The sequence below is a fragment of the Suillus clintonianus genome (assembly GCF_016758775.1).
Source record: "Suillus clintonianus strain FC179 chromosome Unknown DEU56scaffold_51, whole genome shotgun sequence".
NCBI classification, from domain to species: Eukaryota; Fungi; Basidiomycota; class Agaricomycetes; order Boletales; family Suillaceae; genus Suillus; species Suillus clintonianus.
In genome coordinates this window covers 91862-114132 of record NW_024539275.1, presented here as the reverse complement: position 1 = coordinate 114132, position 22271 = coordinate 91862, and the positions used below count along the sequence as shown (strand labels likewise).

The window sequence follows — 22271 nt, the reverse complement described above, 5'->3', positions numbered from 1 at the left end:
ACGCGGTCATAGCATGGATGACCTCAATGTCTGGACGATCTGGTGGGAATGCAGAGATGGAATGATTTTGGGGCCTTAATGCCAAGAACACTGGAAACATCAAGAAATCTGGTAAGCTCTTGAACTCCTGGATTACTCGAAAAGCTGGTGGTAAAGGCAATTGTGGGCTTATTGCGTATTCGCTGATCGTTTCCAATGTGTTCGAGAAATCTTCCATTGTTACCCAGACAGACGCCGCAGGGGTCAATTGCCATGCTTGCCCATGGGGGGTCTGGAGCCACCCTCGCCCGCTCTGGGTCTGGAGCCACTCTCGTCCGCCCTTGGTCTGGAGCCAGTCCCGCCCGCTCGGGGTCAGTAGCCAATCTTTCCCGGGCTGCATCTGCAGCCATTCTTGACCACTCTTGGTCTGCAACCCATCTGGGGTCCGCAGCCACTCTCTCCCGTCTGAAGAATAAAGCCATTGTCGCCCTTCTGCGGTCAGGAGCCACTCTTCCCCGCTCTGGGTTAGCAACCACTCTCGCCCACTCTGGGTCAACAGCCACTCTCGCCCGTGCCAGGTCTGCAGCCAATACGTCCCGGTTTGCGTCTGCAGCCACTCCCTCCCGGCCTGCGTCCGCAACCACTCTCGTCCACTCTGGGTCTGCAGCCGATCGTTCTCGGCCTGCGTCTGCAACCACTCTCGCCCGTGCCAGGTCTGCAGCCAATCTTTCCCGGCCTGCATCTGCAACCACTTTTGTCCACTCTGGGTCTGCAGCCAATCTTTCCCGACCTGCGTCTGCAACCACTCTCGTCCACTCTGGGTCTGCAGCCATCCTGTCCCGGCCTGCGTCTGCAACCACTCTCGTCCTCTCTGGGTCTGCAGCCATCCTGTCCCGGCCTGTGTCTGCAACCACTCTCGTCCTCTCTGGGTCTGCAGCCATCCTGCCCTGGCCTGCGTCTGCAACCACTCTCGTCCACTCTGGGTCTGCAGCCATTCCGTCCCGGCCTGCGTCTGCAGCCATTTTGTCCCGGCCTGCGTCTGCAACCACTCTCGTCCACTCTGGGTCTGCAGCCATTCTGTCCCGGCCTTCGTCTGCAACCACTTTTGGCATTCTGTCCCGGCCTTCGTCTGCAACCACTCTCGTCCACTCTGGGTCTGCAGCCATCCTGTCCCGGCCTGGGTCTGCAACCACTCTCGTCCACTCTGGGTCTGCAGCCATTCTGTCCCGGCCTGGGTCTGCAACCACTCTCGTCCACTCTGGGTCTGCAGCCATTCTGTCCCGGCCTGGGTCTGCAACCACTCTCGTCCACTCTGGGTCTGCAGCCAATCTTTCCCGGCCTGGGTCTGCAACCACCTTCGTCCACTCTGGGTCTGCAGCCAATCTTTCCCGGCCTGGGTCTGCAACCACCTTCGTCCACTCTGGGTCTGCAGCCGATCGTTCTCGGCCTGCGTCTGCAACCACTCTCGCCCGTGCCAGGTCCTCAGCCAATCTTCCCCGGTCTGCGTCTGCAGCCAATCTTTCCCGGCCTGCGTCTGCAGCCACTCCCTCCCAGCCTGGGTCAGCAGCCGTATTTTCACGCGCAGAGTTGTTAGCCAGCCTTCTTGCCCACTGACCATCTCTTGGAGACTCCAAATCTTTAGTACCGTTTGCTTCTCAGGGTCTCCAATGACTTCCTGGGCCTGACGTCTCCGAGCCCACAGCCGCACACTCTCAGTCTCTAGCCAATCCTCCCCGCTCTGGGTCTCCAGCCAATTTCGCCCTCTCTCAGTCTCCAGCCACACATGCCCAGTGCTGGTCTCCAGCCAGTTTCGCCCGCTGTTGGTCTCCAGCCACTCTTGCCCAGTGCTGGCGTTCAGCCAATTCTGTCCAGTGCTGGCGTTCAGCCACTCTTGCCCAGTGCTGGCGTTCAGCCACTTCTTCCCAGTGCTGGTCTCTAGCCACTCTCGCCCAGCGCTGGTCTCCGGCCACTCTCGCTCAGTAATGGTCTCCAGCCACTCTCGCCCAGTATTGGTCTCCAGCCACTCCTGCCCACTGCTGGTCTCCAGCCACTCTCGTCCCCTCTGGGTGAACAGCCACTCTCGGCCACCCATAGTCTGTTGCAGCCACGCTCTCCCGGTCTGGGTCTTCAGCCACGCTTCCCCGCGTCGGCTCTGCAGCCACTCTCCCCCAGTTTGGGTCTGCAGCCACTCTCCCCCGGTCTGGGTCAGCAGCCATTCTTGTCCGCTCGGAGTTTCCAGCCAGCCCTGCCCTCTGAACGTCTCATGCCAGTATTTCTCGCTCCAAATCTCCAGTGACACTTGCTCGTCAGGGTCTCCAACGACTTGGCACCGTTTCTGAGTCCACAACCACCCTCGCCTGCTCTTCAGCCACTCTCGCCCTCTCTCGGTCTGCAACCAAGTGTCCCCCGCGCGGGTCCGCAGCCAATCCTCCCCGACCAGGGTCTGCAGCCAGCTTTCCCCTTCCTGGGTCCGCAGATACTCTTCCCCACCTTGGGTCTGCAGCCATGCACGTCCGTCCAAAGTCTCTATCCAGGACCGCAAACCTGACCCGCGAGCTCCTCGAAGCCATAACAGACCCACAAGAACGTTCAGTGGCTCTGGTGGCTCGACGATGAAGGCTAATGATTGTTGTAGGCTCTTGGGGTCATCGGTTTGCGTAGCTTGGTTGTACCCCTTCAATTCTGAGAGGGCGTCCAGGAGGGCTGTGCTTTTTGGGATGTCTCGCATCATCAAGCGGAAACAAGATTCAGCGAGTAAGGAGTGTGGTGACGTTATAGATTGCTGCGACTGTACTTGTGGAACTTTGCAATTCGAGAGGTCCGAAACATAGTCACGAACAGACGAGTGATAGATATTCAAGGGGAGACTGCTGTCTGTAGGAATGTCCATGATAGATCGTAGCTGTACTAGTGTCGTCTCGACATCCTTTCCCTGGCCAGGCCCAAGAAGTTTTGAGATCTGAGAGATCGACAGAGGGTCGGCAAGGGCTGCAACAATGGACAAGAGGAGGTATGCCCGCATGGGGTCTGCGCATGTGGAAAGGATCCGATCATATAATTCGTACACCTCCGTCCCTGGCAGCAGTTCACTAGTGAGCGAGAGCAAGAGCAAGAGCCGATCCCGGGGATCATTGTATTCATCGTCGATGAACTTCATCATTGTAGATGCCACGATGAAACGCCTGCCCGCGCGGCTCGCCAATCGCGCAAGTTCATCCGCCGTTGGCTGCGGAAAATCGGGATGGCGACTCTGCAACTCTGTAAAGGAATGCTGCAAGAATATATGTATGTCGTTGTCGACATCTGCGCCGTCTAACGATATGGTGGCAGCAACGCCCTCCCCAGAAGTGTTCACCGGTATCTCGTACACCAGCGAGTGCATCTCATCTTTTTGAATAGCTTTACGGATATACTCCTCCGAGCGACTCGTGAGGAGAATATGGATCACGGGAAGTTTAGGATCACGAAGGACTTGGCCAAGCAGGAAGACGAGATCAGCAACGGTTTCGGGCTTGCATTCGTCGAGGGCATCAATAACAAATGCCGGAGGCAGACACCCGCGCTGTCTTTCTTCAAGGTGCCAGAGAGGTCGCCGAACTAATGCCATCATTTGGTCGCGAAGAGATTGGCCGGGGTTTAGAACCGCTGGATTCTCGTGGATAGCTCTGGTCACGTCTTTGCGGATGCTGGGGAAATTTCTCGCAAGCTGGTAGGCAAGCGTCGCAAAGAAATGCCCAGTCGTGCTGCGGTTCGTATGCTTGCGCGAGAAAAAGAATGTCCCCGCGAGCCGTGTTTCGATATTCGTCTCCTCTGTCACTTTCAGATCTCTCATCCTTTCAGCTACAGTGAACGCAACAGCAGACTTTCCAACGCCCGCTGTTCCATGCAGCCAAATGAGTCGACTCTTCTTTCGGTCATCTAATATTCCATGTATGCATTCGAGAAGGTCCAACCGGGTCCCTTCTAAACATTTCGGATGGGGCTGGCGTTCGGGGGAGTCAAATGCGGCGCCTGGGACAGCGACCCGAGCAAGCTTTTCCCAAGGTCCTTCAGACGACTGAGGAACTGTCAATTAGGTCAGAGACCGAGGAAGGAGATAAAGAAGAAGGATACCGACACTGATCCCAGTCACTCATCGACAGAGATCAATGATAAAATGTGATAGAAAGTGTGAGGTGGAATGCGACGACTCAGGGAAGTCCTGGTTGGGTTCGAACGGTTAGAAATCTTATTGACAACAACTATACAGAAGGACGACGTACGACGACGTGAACTGAAGAATCAAAGTCTATGATCTTGTATCTTTTTTGTGAGTCCAGATTAAGTTGTAAAAAGCCTTAGGCTGTGATTTGTGCAGTCAACCACAGTGCGTGTGTTTGATTGGGCAACGAACCGATCGGATGATAGTGATGGTTAGGTTTGAAGGATGCTTGTGATAGAATGAATAGATGGTCACAGTGCTATTCGAAGCTCGCTGTATGGTGGTGGAATGCGGTAGAAGGACGGGCGGGCGCTTGGCTGGTTGTACGAAGGACAACAGCTGCATGGCCTCGTGTCTTCCATCCTAGACGCCAGCCACTGCATGGCATCAGCAAGCCAGAGACACACCATTGGATAATTTAATAACACGCCGATCGCCTTCCTTCTGTCCCGAGGTGCCTTGGCCTAGCTCTCCGTGTATGATCATTTTATGGTCCAAGCGACGAATAACGACTGGTTGAACTGCGCTCCGAGTCATCGCACTTGGCGATGAGAAGTATGGAGTCAACGTATGTAATTTGCCGAAGTCCATTCAGGGGGCCAGTCCGTAAACAAAGCATGGGAATTATGATGGCCCGAACGAGATTCTTCCTGGACCTGTGTCGATTGAAGGATCCGATCCTCGATGCTTGCTTCGTCTTTCCCACTACCATAGTACATCGTGATCTGATAATATTGTGTACCAATACATATACTCCAAAATGGATAATGTCATAAAAACGAGGAAAGAACAAGACGAAGAGAAAATGAGACAAAGGGTGCTGTAAAGGAATATCTACTCCTCATCACTCGGCGTCAGGTATTCATCGTCACTGATCACCTGTTTGCGACCAGCACTCCGAGCCCTGCCCCGCTGCGGCCGCTCATCCTCGTCCATAGGCGTAAGTGCGGAGTCATATGCTCCTGAGCTTGAGGGTCCACCTAGAGATGGTGAAGCGCCAGGCAGTCCCGTCCCAGCAGTGACTCTCTCCAAAGTGCCATAAAACACCCTTTCCATCTCCTCAGCGTCTATGTATACCCACGAGCCCTCCTGGTTATACGTCCGTGCGTTGTCGAACATAAGCTTCCAGTCCTCTTTGTACTGCGTGATACTCTTGTAATGTCCAGTGTTACCCCGCTTTCGAAGTGTGGACAAGGCGATCGGACGCGTGATTAACTGGTAATAATCGGGATAATCCTGATCGTATCATCAGTCTATCAATGTGGCATGAGAGCGGACATCTTCTACTCACTCTCTTGTCAGGGAGCTCCCTGAAAAGTTCGCAACGTTTCCGGCCGTCTTTGTCTTCACAAGCAAGAACCGCTTTGAGAACCTCGTTGAAAGCCTTTTTCATCTTGTCCTTTATTGCAGGCGATATGTCGCCCGCTTTCGTTTTCCGTCGTTTCTAGATGACAGCGATATCATCAGAAAAACTTTCAAAAGAGATACCTAGGATCAGCTCACCATATCACGCTCGTCGTCGTCATCATCGATCACAGAGGGAGTCACAGACATAGACTTCATCCCACGTTTCCGCTTCCCAGCCGCAGCAGGTGTGTCATAATCGTTGGCGGCCATCTTGCCCTTGCCCTTCTTGCCCTTTCGCCCAACACCTACGTCTGACACTGGAGTACTACGACCAGGCGTATCGGTATCCTTGAGAAGCTTGTTTGCAGCGCGCCGTTCTTTCTTGCCACGGGCACGATCAACGAGTTCCTGCAAATCCTCGCCGTCCTCCACAGCCTAAAATCCCAAATCAGCACCCATACATCGCGACGTCCTGCGAGACGTACCATTGCCCACTGCTCATCGCTAAGACCATCGTTATAATTGACAACATTACGCCGACGCTGACCACGGCCCTCAATAGCATCATCAATCTCCTTCGGCTCGAACGGTTCATCCGTCTGATAGCACTCAGGCAGCTCTTCAAGCTGCATGAGCGGCAACGGCGGTTTTCCCCTGTTGCCGACCGCACGCCATGCATCCAACGCATCCCGTTCCCGCTGGATATCCATCGAACGGAAAATCTCAACCTCCTGGTCATTTCTCGCTAGCATCTCGTTAAGCTCATCGTCGTTCATGTCACCAGCTTCTTCATTCTCCTCCTCCTCTTGGTCTGCTTCGAGGATGGACCGCTGCATATCACTCATTCAGCTATCCGTTGTTTGGGAGAAAACAGCTGTAACACCCACCAGGAATTCTTCTTGCTCTTCCTGCGTCGACTTGTTGTCAAAACGACCAGCTTGGATGACCTTGTCATCGATATCAAGCTTGTACCGCGCACGAGCATACATGGCTTCTTCAACGCTCTTCTCCGTGATGAAACGGAGGATGCGAACAGCCTTGGTTTGACCGATACGATGAGCACGATCTTGAGCCTGAAGATCAGCATGGGGATTCCTGCATCATCATCAGCACATCTATTCAAAGAGTAGCCAGAAGCTTATTCACCAGTCACTATCGAAGCTGCAAACCTATGTGTCAGCATAGAGAACGACGCGACCACAAGAGACAACGCACATGATAACCGTATCTGCAGTCTGCAGATTGAGACCCAGACCACCAGCTCGTGTCGATAGGATGAAGACTTGAATCTCTGAATGCTTCGCATTGAACTGCTGTACATGCAAGGCACGCTCCTCCGTCTTCGTACCACCGTCAAGGCGAAGATACTTCCAGTTCATCATCTTCAAGAAATCTTCCATGATATCCATGACCTTCGTCATTTGGAAGAAAATAAGAACCTGATAGAAAGAATGATCAGCACAGCTCGGGCAATCACAGAAAGCGACGCACCCTGTGACCTGTTGAGAAGAACTTGGGAAGGATACGCGACAAGAGCTCGAGTTTGCCAGCCGACCTGACTAATTTATCGTCGATGAGACCAGTGGGATTGACCTTGTCTTCGACGCTCTCGAACAAGAACGGATGTTGACAGATCTTGCGCAGCTGCATGAGCTCATTGCTCAGACCCTTTACGCCTCCAGATTTTCTAACAAAACAAAACATCAGCATCACGACTCAGCCGCTCCACCGAAAGCACTAAACATACCCCTTCGCATCCTTTCCATTAGCAATCATCTTGTGCTTCTTCATCTGCCTATACAGCTGACTCTGCAGCGCACTCATGCGGACCTTGATAACCTTCTCCACCTTATCCGGAAGTTCACTCTCTACGTCCTTCTTTAACCTTCTCAACAAGAAAGGCCTCAACACCTTATGCAACCGCCGGATGATCAGCAGTGCCTCTTCTTCGTTCAACTCAATCTTGTCCCCCGTGCCCGAGTTCGCAAACGGTGTGTTGAACCACTCATCGAACGATTTGACAGAGTTGAAGATCTTGGGTAGGACGAAGTTGAGGAGGGCCCAAAGTTCGGGGAGGTTATTCTGAAGTGGGGTACCGGTGAGGATGAGGCGGTAGCGGGAGTGGTAGTATTGCGTGAGAGTCTGCGCGAGTTTTGACTGGGTGTTCTTCATACGATGACCTTCGTCTAATTCCAAGAATAAGCAACCAAGGACCAACAAAATGCTCAAACCTACTCACCGATGATCATATGCACCCATTTGAGCTTGCTAAGAATAGGTCGGTCCTTGATGATGTACTCGTAAGTAGTGAGCAGAACTTGGAATTGGCCCATCCGCAGGTCGCCTTGGAGGTTGCGCCGTTGCGCAGGGTTGCCCTTGTACGAGATCATTTTCACCGTCGGCGCCCACTTTGCGAATTCGCCGGACCAGTTTGTCATTGTTGATAGCGGCACAATGACGAGATAAGGCCCTCGTTGCCTCTTGACCTCGATGAGGAAGGTGATCAATGAAATTGTTTGGATAGTTTTGCCAAGACCCTGCGCTCGTATGAGATATGAAAATGTATAATTAGATGACCTTGCTCACCATTTCATCTGCAAGGATGCCGTTCAGCTTGTTATTATATAGACTGACCATCCATTGCAGGCCCTTGAGCTGATAGTCTTTGAGCGAACCGCCAATAAGAATCCCAGGCTGCTTGGAGACCTTCTCCGAAATGCGATGTGCAACAGCATAGTAGTCCACCCTGCCCTTGTCATCCTGGGCATCGGCACTGACTTGAGCGCCAAATGTAGCCTCGTTGGCGGGACCTTCCTCTTGGTCAAAGTTTGTATCCAGGGGGCCAGACTCATTCTGTTGCGCCACAACAGCTTGCGCAAGCGAATCAAGATAGGCGTCCGTCTGCCGCAGCAAATGAGTGATGCGCGTATCCTTTGCCGTATCAATAAGCTTCATATATGCCTCTTCATCATCCGCCTTGAGCGCCTTCAAACGCTCCTTCGATATCCTCTCGATACGCTTCTGCTCCTCTTTCTCAGTGAATGCATGGAACGACAACACGGCACGCCCGAGTTTTGCGACCCGGTCCTGCGCAGATCGGTTCACGGCGATGATATCCCGTCCGTGTTGGCAGATGACACCAAGCTGCTCGACGTGCTTGTGTTTTGCACGCCTCTCGCGGTCGATACGTTGCTTGCGTTCCGCCTGCTCGGTCATGCGTGCGTCCCTGAGTGTAGGCTTGCGCGCCCGTCTGAAGTCCACGCGGTTGAGCGGGAGCAGGGTGCCTTGAATCAGGCGCTCCGCAACGAGCGCGCGCATGGCGCGTTGCTTCTCCAGCACCTTGAGTGACTTGAGCTCGATCATCGCGCGAAGCTTTCCGTGTGGGGACAGCGCTGAGAGTTGCTGGTTGTCATTGGCAGGCTCTTGCTTGTGCGAGCCGAGAATAACGTCCGCCAGAGAGTCAAAGTTGCCATCGCCGATGGTAGCTGGAATCTCCTCGAGCTCTTTAATGCGCTGTTGGACGCGCGCTTCGATGAAACGATCGCGCTCGTTGATGATCTGGTGCACATCGAGGCCTGTGGGCATGATAGAGGGGATGAGGAGGCGCTGGAGGCGCGTTGCGACCATAGTTGGGTCAACGTTGGGTGGGCGCTCGAGGTGAGAGAAGGGAAGCTTGAATGCGTTGTATGGATACACGCCCGAATTGACTGCTTCTTCGAGGAAGGGACCTTTGGGAAGATCAGCAGGGTCAATCGGAGGACCATGCTCTTCTTCTTTTATGACTTCAACTGGCACGGGAGGTTCGGTTGGCGGGGGCGGGGCAATGTGGCCTTTCTGCATTTTGGCAGCGCTATCCACTATACGGGAGGGCGCGTCTGGGCCCTGGAGAAGCTTCTCGAGATCTGGGACGGCGGTGTTAGGAACGCGAATTGCATGCTGTAGGTGGTCAGGGATGGGGGAACCGCGGGATACGAGTCTGAAGGCCATTATCTGAGCACGTAGAGCGGCTATTTGTTCTTGAGTGAAGGATACAGGTGTAATGGGGGGGCCTGGGATAGACTGAGGTGAAGAATGACCGTTTGCAGCAGCTCCATTTACGAGACCATCAGTGGGAGGAGGTGGTAGATGCCCGTTTGACTGTGGCTGGTCTGGGTGCGATTGTTTACCTGAGGAACATAGGTTCAGCCTCCTAGAGAGGTTTCGGGTAGACAAGAGACTGACTCATTTGTTGGGCCATTTGTGAATATGCATTGACCTGCTTAACAAGCTGTGCAAGTTCAGGGGATGTCTCCATTGTGGCGCCTGATTGTCTGAGCTCTTTGATGCGCTGAAAAGCGGTAAAGACACGGCAACCTTCTGTAATAGATTAAGACTGACCTGAAGAAACATATGATACCGTTGAAGCTGTGCTTGTCGTTGCTGAGCAGGCGATAGCTGCTGCTGCTGCTGTTGGCTCATTGCAGCCTGCATCTGTTGATTATTAGTGAATGAATTTTGTTGGTGGACTGGCTGTATCGGGATTTGGCCTTGCATGGCCATGGGTGGCTTGTCCGGCCTTCGTGCCTCTCGGCTCTTCCTCAAGGTCAAAACAAAAGCAGGAATGCCGTGGGAACTTTTATTTGCGCAGCCGTTGTCAGCAAGTCACGACGGTCACGTGTTTCATCCCTAATTGACGCGTTTCTCATCCGACGTGTTGCTCTCTCCCTAACCACTAACATGCCAGCAGAACGTGCAGGAGTAAGCTCCCTTTTTCATTACATTTTTAATTCTTACATGACCTACAGTACACTGTAACGATGTTCCTCATCGACGTCTCTCCGTCGATGGGTGCAACAAGAACCGTAGAATTACCCCCTACGCCCACCGGGGAGGAGCGCACCACAGAGATGACCAACCTTGAATGGGCATTGCAATTCGTAAAGCTCAAGATCCAAGAAATGGTCAGTTCCTTCAGAAAACCAGACCCCGTTCTTATCGAGTCATGCCAATCTAGATTTTCAATGGCCGCAAGACGGACCAATGCGGCGTCATCCTTTTTGGCTCAGAAGGTGCGCCACCATTTCTTGTACGCGTGAAGTGGGTTCTGACTATATTACAGAGACGGACAACATCATTCACGAAAAGAATGGCGGATATCAACATGTCTCAGAATACATCCCTATCACGCAGCCCAACTCGACCACACTCGCCAAGCTTGACGCCCTCCAGCCTTCAGAGAACTCTGGAGATCGTGCGTGCTTAATAGTTCCTGAGAATCATAAATCTTACTCTCTACAGCTATCGATGCCCTCATCGTCGGCATCGAAACACAAGACATCTACCTCGAGAAGAAGCGCACATGGACGCGTAAAATCGTCCTCGTGACAGATGGCCAGAGTCCCATGGAAATTGAGGACTGGGAGGCAACTGTTAAGAAAATGAATGCCCTGGCTATATCTTTCACTGTCATGTAAGCTACTCATTCAATTTCTGTTCATGTCGTGATTTGTACTGCATCAGTGGTATCGACTTTGATGATGACGAATTCCCATTCCACGAGGAGGACAAGTCTTCTATCAAGGTACATTTCATCTCCTCGTCCTTTCATATCTAACCTCCTTTCCTATCAGGTTGAAAACGAAGCATTTTACCACAAGCTCACCTCAGCCCTTGACAACGGCCTGGTCGGAACATGTGCCTTTGCTCTCCAGGAAATCGCCAGACCGGACATCAAACAAACCAAATCCGCACTTATTGGTACCGTCCTCCGTCTCGGCGACGTCGACGTCCGACCCGATGAAGCCATTGAAATCCTTGTCAAAGCCAGCAAATGCACAGCCCTCGCACGCCCCAAGAGCTGGAAGAAATTCGGCCGACGCGAAAAAACTGACGACCAAATGCAAGTTGAGGAGGAGGAAGACATGGCAGTTTTCGCGCAGCTGAAGATGCGCACAGAATACTACATCGATCACTCAGCCCAGGAAGGAGAAGAACAGGAAAAGATGGATACGGGTAGTGATGATGAGGAGGACAAGGACAAGAACCTCGAACAGGTGCAGAAGGAACAACTCATCAGGGGCTTCAAATACGGCTCCACGTACGCTCCGTGCCCTGACGGACAGTTCCCGCGTTTGAACACGAGAAAGGGCATCGATATCTGCGGGTTTTTTCATGCGAAGAATGTACGCGTACCTCTTTATTTCCGTGTGCATAGCTCACGCAGACACAGTTCCGCCGGGAGCTGGCGATGGGGGAAGTTCAATATATCTGGGCAGACCCCGGTTCACCACAGCAGCAGGTCGCGCTCTCGTCCATTGTACAAGCGATGTACGAGAAAGGCGTGCTCGCCATCGCGCGCTGGGTGTCCAGGGACGGCATGGACCCAAAGATGGGCGTTTTAGCACCAAGCGTTGATACAAATATCGATTTTCTACTGTGGGTGCAGGTACGCCTCCCTTCTTACTCCCCCGTTCTCAATCTGAACTCAACTTCTTGTCCGGTATGATAGATGCCCTTCGCAGACGACGTCCGGAAATACACCTTTGCCTCGCTCGAGAACCTTGTATCAAAAAACGGCGAATCAGTGGCCAAGCACCCCTACCTTCCCACAGAAGATCAACTCGAAGCCATGGGGAAATTCATCGACTCTATGGACATCATGGATTCAGGGGAGACAGACGATGAGGGGTGCGTTTTTGATCCACCAGAAGCTTGCTTTGTTTTGCTGAGTTAGTTGTTACACAGGAAACCAGTCCCATGGTACGACACCCGCCAGTCGTACAACCCCGCTATCCATCGCACGAAACAGGCGCTTTTCCACAGCGCAGTGGTGAACGACGTTGCTAGCAACCCCCTTCCTCCACCCCATCCGGAACTCCTTAAATACATCAACCCTCCTCGGTGGGCCCTCAAAGAAAGTAGAGACGCAATCGCAGAATGCAAAGCAGCGTTCAAAGTCAAAGAAGGTAGTCACTCAATCACCCCCTATTTCATTATTCACCCGATGCTCATACCCATATTCATCCAGTGCCCAAGAAAGTGGTCAAAGTTCGCAAAGATGGTCACGTCCGCGCCATGGACGAAGATGAAGACATGCTTCTCCTCGACAAAAAACCAGCCCCGTCGCGCAAAGGCAAAGAACCCGCTGCCTCTCAAGTACCTGTCTCACCCAAACTTGCACAACCAGCCAAGAAACCCACCACTTCAGACTCAGAGACGGAAGAAGAATCCGACCAGGAGCCCCTACTGCTCGAAAAGCGGCCCTTTAACGCGCTGCCCACTCCAGAACGCTCGATGTCGCCTGACGTAGACCCTGGTCGTTCGCCTGGCCGTATCATCGGTTCGACCTACCCGTTGCGCGATTTCAAGACAAATCTTGCACAGGGAGACGTGGTGACGAAGGCTGTAGAAGATATGGGCGTCACCATCAAAGAGGTGGTGTTGAGGCCATTCGCATCGAGGCGGCATACAGAGATGATTGAGTGTATGATAGCCATGCGGGATACGTGCTTGAAGGAGGATGAGATTGATGCTTGGAATGCGTAAGTCCTCTGTAGTTTCGTTCCATTTGGCGCTCAAATGTTCTATCGTTTTCAGTTTCCTGAAGGATTTGAAGGAATCGTGCCTCAAGGAGGCAGGAAACCCCGAGTTCTGGCAGGAAGTGCAAAACATTGGGCGCAGCATCAGTCTCATCAGTGCGCCCGAGGCAAAGAAACTGGGGGGCCATTCTGAGTTTTCCGAGTCTGCATCTGAAGCAGTAAGTCGCTGCTAATTGCTGGTGAATGTCTCTGACAAGTCCTTTGCATCTTAGTTCATCACGCCATGATTGTGCGGAGCTTCTTTTTTGATATAGCTGTCGGACAATATGCTGCCCTTTTGCTTTGTGTATGAATATACTGTACTTGACTATTCACCTAAGCATATATCTTAATAAAATTTCACATTGTTGTACCTCACTTCCGCCCCCACCATCCCTCAAGCAAACTGCTAAGTCCTCCCCTCGCAGGCGCCTGTGGTTCTGGCGTTTCCGGTCTCGCCACCTCCTCCAAACGTGATTTTGCAGGAACGACTTGAACAGGAACAAGCGCCGGTGCAGGCACCTTCCCAGCTCTCTCCTGCAATCTGTCCATATCCAACTGCACGTAGTTTAACGCGATATCGAAAAACAATGGTTTCTTGTACGTCTTATTGTCCGCATCGATGGAGCCGCCATTGTGTGCGAACCATTCGTTTTTAATCGTCAGGCCGTCTTGAGTGATGATGGACTCTAGAGCGTCGAGATCGGAAGACGTGAGTGGATAGTAAGCGGAAGATCCGGAGGAAATAGGGTCTTCTGAGAAGATGGACAGTGTAGAACGCGTTTCACGGAGATAGATGCTTGCGTGTTGGATCAATGAGAGTGCCTCGGCATATTTTTTCACGGCTACATAGCACTGCGCAAGATAAGAACACCTTGAAACACTATCAGCGCACGTAATCAGTACCACAAGAGTTGATCTGTACCTCCTGGCTTTGGTGGATGTAAGGCGGGCCTCGACAGCAGACGCCAGGTCAGGGCTCTCGTCTACGATGCTCAAGTTGCGCATCTGGGCAAGACTTTGGATGACAGTGTCCAGGAGCTTGACCACTGCAGGATAAAGTCGAGCGTCGACATGCTCTTTCTTTGGTTTTGCGGATGCCTGTGGCCGATGTGAGGTGAGCAGAGCAGAAACCAGGAGGAGGTCACGCTGGATCCGTCGAGAGAGTAATTGATAGACGATGTAGGCATGAACAAAGTGAATATCACGCGTTCCAGCTGCAGAGGTAGATGAACTTCCAGAGTTCTGTCGAGTCGATTAATCATAGATACGAATCGACGAAGGTGACGACCCACCTGTTGTGCTTCGACAAGTTTCCTGGCCACCTCTTCGGCATCGCTAAGAGCGAGGAGAATAGCGTCATATGCGGCAACGCCCTTCTTTGACCCATGACCACCCGACCTGCCTTTCTTTCTACCCTTATCACTGGTACTCTCTGCGCGAGCAGGCTCACGAGACTGAATAATCTTCGCTTCTGCCTCCTGCACCCTAAGCAACACATCCACCAACTCCGGATTGCGCACCGGCACCGGTTGACCTTCCCACATCAATGTCGCCAGCTTTTTCCTCCCCTCACCTTTCCCAGCAACCTCTCCCTCCTGCCTAAATTTCTGAATCAAAGCATCAAATCCCTCGACGATCTCTCCTCGATGCTTCTCCGATAACTCAACAGCGATCGCATCCACATCATACGCCTTCTCCCTTCCAAGCTCATGCGCACAATATCTGATTTCAGGGCCGATTTCATCTGCAAAGACCGTCGCGAGAGCCTGGTCCCTGCTTGTTGCAGCACGGTCAGCGAGTTCGTCGAGAAGGTGCCTTGCAACGCTGAGCTGGATCACCGCGTCCTCGAAGTTGTCTCGGTAACGCAGGAAGCGGCCGTTGAGGATGAGAGTGTAGATGGTAATTTGCATGAGCCCTTCTGCAGAGAGGCGTGAAGATGCATATAGAGATTGACAGTGCGAGAGAAGTTGCGTCGACCAGTGTACTGCACGGCGGAAGCGTCCTGTAGCACTATGTCGCAGGGTGCCAGCTTGGGCGTCATTGGCTGGCTGTAGAGATTGAGTGGCGAGATCCTGAGAGTAAGCCCAAGCACGTTCTGATTCGAAGAGTAGAAGCTCCAAGCTATCCGAGCTCCATTTATTCGCCATATGTAAAATTGTGATGTAATACGCACTGTCCATCCTTGATGTTATCTGTACTTAAGGGAGGCAGTTTCTTGAACTCCCTGCCCTTGCCATGGGTCGTTTTGAGGGTGGACCTAAGACGATGCGTCCTATTTGCACAATGCTTCCTGTATCGCGTGAAGTCATTATACCGAAGACCATAAGCAGTCCGTTGTTCGTTGGCTAGTCGTAAAGCTGTTGTGGGACATACATGAGTCTGTCTCACACTGATAGAATCTTGAGTAACTAACCTCTGAATGATAATTTGTTTTCTGACATGGTGATCAGAGTGAAAGCTGAACACGTACTCTACAATTTTATTCTACTGATGTGTAGAATGTCGCAGTAGGATGTGGAAGCTGAAAGAGGCTGCTCGTCCAAACGGGGCTTGGCCACGGTTTCACAGTATACTTGAAGACGCGCAACTCTCATCTTCCTTACGACTATAAACGACCATCCCAAATGGCAGAAGAAACGTTACCGCCAACTCTGCAAAACGTTCTGGATCAAAAATCTTTGAAATGGATATTCTGCGGTATGTTCTCGCACTATCTGGTTTGCCCATCACCGTGACTTACTGGGCTGGATGCAATACAGGTGGTAAGGGTGGTGTAGGTACGTGGCCCCTTAATTCTGAACAGCTAGAAACCTGATCCACATGTACAGGAAAAACAACCACCTCATGTTCGTTAGCCATCCAACTTGCTCAATGCCGAGAATCGGTGCTGCTCATCGTACGTGATCACATCTACGGTCTCAAAGACATCGTCCACTCTCAGCCGTAGTCCACCGACCCAGCACATAATCTGTCAGATGCTTTCGGACAGAAGTTCTCTAAAGACGCGACAAAGGTCAATGGGTTCGATAACCTGTCCGCTATGGAAATCGATCCTACAAGTGCAATCCAGGAGATGGTCGAGCAATGTACAAATTGACCTTTTCCAACACCGCTCCTACTGACACCTCTAAACACCAGCTGATTCAAACGGCATGATGGGCTCGATGATGCAAGATCTTGCGTTCGCTATTCCTGGTGTCGACGAAGCAATGAGTTTTGCTGAGATCATGAAGTTTGTCATCTAGCTTCCGACTTCCATGGATTGATCAGACAACGTCTTTACAGACATGTCAAGTCGATGGAGTATTCGGTCATCGTGTTTGATACCGCACCAACAGGTCATACCCTGCGTTTCCTTTCGTTCCCCACTGTGTTGGAGAAGGCCCTGGGCAAACTCAGCACGCTCAGTGGACAATTCGGGCCCATGATCAGACAAATGTCGAGTATGATGGGTGGCCAGCAGGATTCGCAGGAGGATATGTTTGCAAAGCTAGAGTCTATGCGCGCTGTCATTAACGAAGTCAACACGCAATTCAAGGACCCTGTATGCGTCATCGTTCAAGGCTATACTTGAAACTAATTCGTATTGTTTTCAGGAAAAAACTACGTTCGTTTGTGTTTGTATCTCCGAGTTCCTGTCTCTGTACGAGACGGAGCGTCTCGTTCAGGAACTGACGGCTTATGAGATCGACACGCATAATATTGTCGTCAACCAGCTGCTCTTTCCCAAGACATGCAAGTGCACGCTACCGTTCCACGTCATGCAATGCTAATTTACATCCAGCATCCAACTGCGAGCACTGTCAAGTACGAAGAAAGATGCAGCAAAAATATCTTGCTGAGGCTCATGAGCTCTACGACGAATTCTTCCACATCGTTCAGCTACCGCTACTGACGGAAGAAGTCCGTGGTCCACAGAAGCTGAAGGAGTTCAGCAAGATGTTGGTAGAGCCATACGTTCCCGACGTTGACTGATGATTTGGGGGGTTGACTGGTAATTCACGGAGCGCGTATAATACACTTTACTTCTCGGACACCGAGCTGCTTTATACCTGTGATCCAATGGCAAGCATCTCCTGACATCGCTGGTGCACATGCTGGGGGGTCTAAGGATCGATAAGCTTGGATAGACTACCACCGAGGTGAGCAAGAGTCGACTGCGGCCATCCACTTATCTCCTCAAAGCTCTTCAGCACATGCTACCAAGCTGTTTTTCTCACCAATGAATCTACACCTCGTGGGTAGAAACAGACTTCTGCAGTCCAACGCGCGCCGCAATCAGCTCAAGCTCGAGCATGCGATCACGGAGTCTAAAAGCGTCATCTGTGGGGTCTTAAGCTCCGAACTTCGTCATAGCAAAAATCCCATGATGATATCCAAAAGAAGTGGAATATGACTCCTCGCATTGCCACGATGATCCCCTTGGTTTAGTAGTACAACATCTGCCTTTAGGCCCAAGATATATCCAACAACTACTACTGCTACACCCTAATCATCAAAGCAAATGTCAGTATGATTGAACATGGACAACTGAGGCGAAGACATACGTATCATCTAATCGTGTGATGAAGTAGAAATCCCGTGAGCCGACGGACATATTCAGTGCACCGGCTGCTTACCGTCATAGTGGAAACGTGTCTAGATGCCGAAAAGTTCAGAGGTTCCTGAATAACGTCTAACAGGGCGCCGAAACGTACCTTCTTTGGATTATCGGGTGCGTACCGAACGTACCTGTCATTATCTACAGGCCTTCAGAGTCCGCGTTATAAATGGACGACACCGGTTATTGGGATGGGAGCTCACCGTTCCTTTGACTGTAACACAAATCATGTTTCTAGAAGAACTGTATCGCGGATACCTAGGAGAAACTCACTTTACATGACGCGAGCATACTCTGCAGGGTTACACACACAGCAGAGACACTCAGAACTGGTGACCATTCCGTTCCAAGGATAGAAGCGCAGATCTACGACGCGTCAGAAATAACACAGCGCGCTGAGTGGTCAGCAAAAATTGAGCTCACATGTCCATTGGAGTATACATGCTAACAAATGGTCAGTTATCACCACAAACTTCAACTGTGGATATACACACCGGGTGCACAGGTGCCGTTGACTCCTGGTTGACGACGAACTGTACTGCAGGCGCCGAGATGGGGTAGCTTGGGTCAAAGCGAAACATGAGCTTGAATACCTCCCCCTGACCATAAATTTTGTAAGGACCGATAATTCACGAAAGTGAACCTCTCAGACCTGGTATAGACTTTCTCCCAGAATTTCTATGGAGAAGTACCACGTCTCAAAGTTGTCAGCACTGAGTAGTGTGATGCCTGTAATTAACAGTGGGTTGGTCAGCTGCACGTACAGCATGTGAGAAAACGTACCTGTCGGACATCCTTCTGTCTGTATTTCACTGAGCTCTTTGCGTAAACGGCGAGACGAGATAGAGGTCATGCCAGTTCGAGTTCAAGCCTAGGATATGTGTCCTTATCCGGTTAACCGAGAGGTGATCCAGATCGGGAAAGATGTAAACAGGTGCAAAGAAACGCCTCCCTTAAAAACGCTCCCGACTTTTTTTTACCCTTCAATGTCTTTGACTCCTTCCTGCTTTAGAGTCACCTGCTGCTCGAAATTATCCAGGGACTTGCAGGCGCTCGCGGGAAGGTAGATGATTATTCTTGCTCTTCAGGATTGCTGGTTCATATTCATCATGATCTTGCGTACTTGAACTGCAAGAGACACTTTGGCGCAAAACGTGTATTCGAATTGTCGACAAGTGCGTTTCGTTCGTTGTACATACGATATTGTATATGAAATGTAAATCAACTTGCAATCCTAACATTTCTGCCTACTCTGCTTCACTAGCTCTCTTCTGTCTATCTTTTGTGATGTCGTCCAATATTGCCTTGGCACCATTCGACATCAATAACGCTGCAAGCTTTCTACCCAGCTCCTCTGCGCCCTGTATGCTCTCAACTTCCTGCGAAAGGGTGTCTTGGACGTGGACGGAACCATCAAGTGATGTAACGCAACCCGTTATCGTGAGGACTGCGCGCGTGAATTCCCCAGTGCTTTTATCAATCTGCGATAGCGACGTAGAGACGCCAACAGGAACACTACATCCACCTTCCAGTTCTCTCAGTAAAGCCCTCTCTGCGAGGCATTTCCATTGTGTTTCCTGGTGGGTCAGCGTTTTGCACAGTTCCCGTGCTTCCTGGTCGTCTGCGCGGATCTCAACTGCCAAGGCACCTTGAGAGACGGCATGAAATAGTGTCGGTGCGGTGAGATCTGCCGTGACGCGATCCCCCATGCCTAGCCGTACAAGACCGGCTTTGGCCAGTATAAGTGCTGTATAAGGACCATCGGGGGCATCGAGCTTCGCAAGGCGGGTGTTTCTGGTTTTGATATTAAGTTTAGCTTGAGAATAAATCCAAGACCTTACAAATTTCCTCGCTGTGAATAAGTTAGCGTGTGCGATGTGCTTATGGGCTGCGAGAACATACGACGTCTAGAAATACCAAGCCGGGGAAATTCCTCCGCAACTGCGCGACTCTCCTGACGCTGCTCGTACCCACGGCGCTTCCTTCCGGCAAATCTTCCAGAGCCTTGTAGGGCAAGCCCTGCTTCACCACAAGACTATCAACAGGATTCTCTCGCTCCAAAATGGCCCCGATTTCGCAGCCATCCGGAAGGGTCGTGGGCACATCCTTCATACTGTGCACAAGCATATCTACCACATTCTCCTTCAATGCAACCTCGAGTTCTTTGGTCCATAGCGCCTTCCCTCCGAGTAGGTACAACGCTTGGGATTGGTTTTTGTCGCCTTCAGTCGTCATAAATGACGTACCGAATGAAAGGGACGGAAAAGCGGCCTCGAGGTCATCTCTGACTATGTTCGTTTGGATCTGCGCGAGTTTGGATGCGCGAGAAGCTAGCACGAATGATGTTCTTGAACTTGAGGCCATGGTGCGTGTATAGATTATCAATTCTGTGTAGATGGGTCGTTAAATGATTTCCATATCGGGACCAGGGTGATCTCCGCAGGTCAATATTTCAATATTCTGACTCGTCTGTTTCGTCCCTTCACGTGCACGGACGTCTTTCACTTATCGAGATCATCGATGCCGTCATTTCCAAGACGGCCTGCATCGAGCACGGAATGGAGTCTAGAAATGATTCGCAACGTCTTTCAGGATTTCTAGCGCCAGGTACGTTGAGCTCGACAACATGTACATCTGGAAACGACGAAAGCTCACTTCCTGTTGATGTTTATGGTTTTCTTGCAGCTTATGATTCTGTTTTTATGAGATCGAGCCGTGCTGATCAAAGAAATCGTTCTGTTGGATGGTCCACATACTGTAGCCGTTGGCCAACTCGGAACAGACCAATAATTGCAGTATGTGGCTCTGGGTGCACCGATCCTTCACACCTCAAACGCCCCCTCGGAGACGAGTACTTTCAGCATCCTTCTCTGCAACCAGAAGTACCCCGATGTGGTTGATCGCCCCTTGACTCCCTTAGATTACGACTGGAACTCAAAATTCCACCCAGATTTTGACACAGGGCACCGGCTTCATGTACGCTATTGGAGAGTCCTTGCCCACAATTCATACAAGAGCAGGTTAATCCTGTTCCCTCGCATTGGAGTCGGGGACTGGCACAACCTGCTACAACATGATTTTCCCGTGCTCCCTGACACGGAGTACGGCCCTCATTATTGATCAGCGCACCAACAAGAGCTTCGTACGCACACTTATTGGCCAGTATTACTGATATCCGCTAACCAACAACTTCAGGATAAACTTTAATTCGACGATCGTGCCCTGCTTAAACTTGGTCTCATGCTCGCTGGTGTGGAGTCATATTCAGTAGTGTAAGGTAGCAGGCTCTCACACGGACATATACGGAGCCATACTGTGCATGTAAACTCGTCAATCCGCCACTGATACCACAAGTGACTCACTTAGAATCTTTATTCTTTCCATTGTTCGCCAGCCGTTGCTCGAGCTTGGCAAACTCATCTAATGCAATAACCTCCTCTTCATCCAAAACCTGGTTTGCCATCAGCTAGAGGCAAACACCATAAAAATGATCATACCTGCTCTACACCCTTCACTTCCGGTATATAGTGCATCAACATCCTCTCAATTCCCGACTTCAATGTTACGGCGCTAGACGAGCACCCTCTGCAACTTCCCTTCAATTTAACTTTCACGAAGCCTTCGTCACTAAACCCTCGGTATTCTATATCACCACCATCCTCCATAATCGCTGGTCGGACACGAGTTTCAAGTAGCTCTTTAATCATTGCTACCGTCTCAGAGTCCGTGTCAAGAATCTGCGTGTCCTGAGGTCCGGCTGCCTCCCTGTCCTCTTCTGACCGGAAAAGTGGCAAACCAGCAGAAAAATGTTCCATAAGTATTGAGTAGATCTCTGGCTTGAGGACCGCCCACGGGTTTTCGCTGTCCTTTGACACTGTGACAAAATCTGGTCCATAAAACACGGCTTTCACACCCTCAATGCCTATAAGACGGATAGCAAGTGGTGATTTTAACGCTGATCGCGTGTCAAGGAACTCGGCTGTTCCTTCGCCCATGACACCTACGCCAGGTATGAATTTAAGAGAATCGTCGTTGGGCGTGGTCTCCGTCTGTATGAACATGGATCGACCTGGACATACATCAATGATTCACAGGAAGAAATCAGAAACAAACAAGTGGGACAAACATTGTGGGGGTGCTACGCCAAACGATGGCGCAACTTTTGGGGCGTGAATGCCCGAGGCAGTTGCGAGAGTAGGCCCGCGATGTACTGCTGCGCGGACAGGCGTGGAAGAAATTGATCTTGTCCAGGACCGAACAGCATGGTCGATAGTGCGATTCGAGGTAGAGCACACGCTAGACGGGGCTCTGATAGATCTGGAAGCAAGCCTAAGGGACATGGTGGTCATAAGTATATGTGTCGGTACTCCGAGTCGCTCGCTTACACGGCCTGTCCGGCCGGTGACGGTGGCAATGGCAATGTCGAACATTCCTTATTGAATTTCCAGGAAACACTTTACACTGAGTAGAACTTTCTTGCTACATTTGTTCACTGTGTTGCAAGAAAAGAGTTCTGGGTGTAATTTATATAAATATAAATATTGTTCCAAGTGCGTTCCAATGCCATGTCTGTCCGAATGCCGGC

General features: G+C 51.2%; 8 protein-coding genes across 8 annotated transcripts; 2 read left to right on the top strand and 6 right to left on the bottom strand.

The window, feature by feature from the left end:
* Positions 1 to 2590: 2590 nt before the first annotated feature.
* On the bottom strand, positions 2591 to 4464 carry DEU56DRAFT_859534 (uncharacterized protein; the record flags this gene model as incomplete). The annotated part of the gene is made up of 4 exons (XM_041355308.1): positions 4373 to 4464; positions 4242 to 4321; positions 4097 to 4180; positions 2591 to 4044 (listed from the first exon to the last, which is right to left on the bottom strand). Coding segments are annotated over exons 3-4 (1473 nt in total), but the record flags the coding sequence as incomplete, so codon positions are not given.
* A 379-nt stretch (positions 4465 to 4843) lies between these two features.
* DEU56DRAFT_812334 (SNF2 family N-terminal domain-containing protein) lies at positions 4844 to 10127 on the bottom strand. The gene is made up of 13 exons (XM_041353603.1): positions 9905 to 10127; positions 9749 to 9854; positions 8114 to 9693; positions 7767 to 8064; positions 7275 to 7713; positions 7019 to 7214; positions 6743 to 6966; positions 6674 to 6688; positions 6415 to 6622; positions 6013 to 6357; positions 5684 to 5962; positions 5472 to 5624; positions 4844 to 5416 (listed from the first exon to the last, which is right to left on the bottom strand). Exons 1-13 carry the CDS (start codon positions 10064 to 10066, stop codon positions 5015 to 5017), a joined length of 4407 nt encoding a protein of 1468 aa, XP_041206918.1. The 5' UTR covers positions 10067 to 10127; the 3' UTR covers positions 4844 to 5014.
* A 223-nt stretch (positions 10128 to 10350) lies between these two features.
* Positions 10351 to 13277, top strand: DEU56DRAFT_739535 (SPOC like C-terminal domain-containing protein; the record flags this gene model as incomplete). The annotated part of the gene is made up of 11 exons (XM_041348740.1): positions 10351 to 10467; positions 10521 to 10575; positions 10626 to 10757; positions 10805 to 10976; positions 11027 to 11087; positions 11137 to 11688; positions 11736 to 11951; positions 12015 to 12193; positions 12251 to 12471; positions 12534 to 13047; positions 13103 to 13277. 11 exons carry the CDS (start codon positions 10351 to 10353, stop codon positions 13275 to 13277), a joined length of 2394 nt encoding a protein of 797 aa, XP_041206917.1.
* Positions 13268 to 15626, bottom strand: DEU56DRAFT_442625 (uncharacterized protein). Its single transcript, XM_041346245.1, has 5 exons — positions 15500 to 15626; positions 15260 to 15443; positions 14379 to 15207; positions 14009 to 14328; positions 13268 to 13957 (listed from the first exon to the last, which is right to left on the bottom strand). Exons 1-5 carry the CDS (start codon positions 15525 to 15527, stop codon positions 13459 to 13461), a joined length of 1860 nt encoding a protein of 619 aa, XP_041206916.1. The 5' UTR covers positions 15528 to 15626; the 3' UTR covers positions 13268 to 13458.
* An 84-nt stretch (positions 15627 to 15710) lies between these two features.
* On the top strand, positions 15711 to 17061 carry DEU56DRAFT_739585 (anion-transporting ATPase; the record flags this gene model as incomplete). Its single annotated transcript, XM_041348746.1, has 8 exons — positions 15711 to 15783; positions 15846 to 15863; positions 15915 to 15982; positions 16034 to 16172; positions 16225 to 16318; positions 16372 to 16630; positions 16683 to 16844; positions 16885 to 17061. The coding sequence occupies 8 exons, from the start codon at positions 15711 to 15713 to the stop codon at positions 17059 to 17061; spliced, it is 990 nt and encodes a 329-aa protein (XP_041206915.1).
* A 624-nt stretch (positions 17062 to 17685) lies between these two features.
* On the bottom strand, positions 17686 to 18556 carry DEU56DRAFT_973199 (ubiquitin-conjugating enzyme/RWD-like protein; the record flags this gene model as incomplete). Its single annotated transcript, XM_041359510.1, has 8 exons — positions 18470 to 18556; positions 18339 to 18415; positions 18181 to 18285; positions 18110 to 18130; positions 17960 to 18052; positions 17890 to 17900; positions 17784 to 17835; positions 17686 to 17724 (listed from the first exon to the last, which is right to left on the bottom strand). The coding sequence occupies exons 1-8, from the start codon at positions 18537 to 18539 to the stop codon at positions 17686 to 17688; spliced, it is 468 nt and encodes a 155-aa protein (XP_041206914.1). The 5' UTR covers positions 18540 to 18556.
* Positions 18557 to 18845: 289 nt separating this feature from the next.
* Positions 18846 to 20103, bottom strand: DEU56DRAFT_812288 (porphobilinogen deaminase, dipyromethane cofactor binding domain-containing protein). Its single transcript, XM_041353602.1, has 3 exons — positions 19589 to 20103; positions 19528 to 19538; positions 18846 to 19480 (listed from the first exon to the last, which is right to left on the bottom strand). Exons 1-3 carry the CDS (start codon positions 20048 to 20050, stop codon positions 18934 to 18936), a joined length of 1020 nt encoding a protein of 339 aa, XP_041206913.1. The 5' UTR covers positions 20051 to 20103; the 3' UTR covers positions 18846 to 18933.
* A 941-nt stretch (positions 20104 to 21044) lies between these two features.
* DEU56DRAFT_739581 (scaffold protein Nfu/NifU N terminal-domain-containing protein) lies at positions 21045 to 22026 on the bottom strand (the record flags this gene model as incomplete). The annotated part of the gene is made up of 3 exons (XM_041348745.1): positions 21045 to 21137; positions 21184 to 21755; positions 21813 to 22026. 3 exons carry the CDS (start codon positions 22024 to 22026, stop codon positions 21045 to 21047), a joined length of 879 nt encoding a protein of 292 aa, XP_041206912.1.
* Positions 22027 to 22271: the final 245 nt, after the last annotated feature.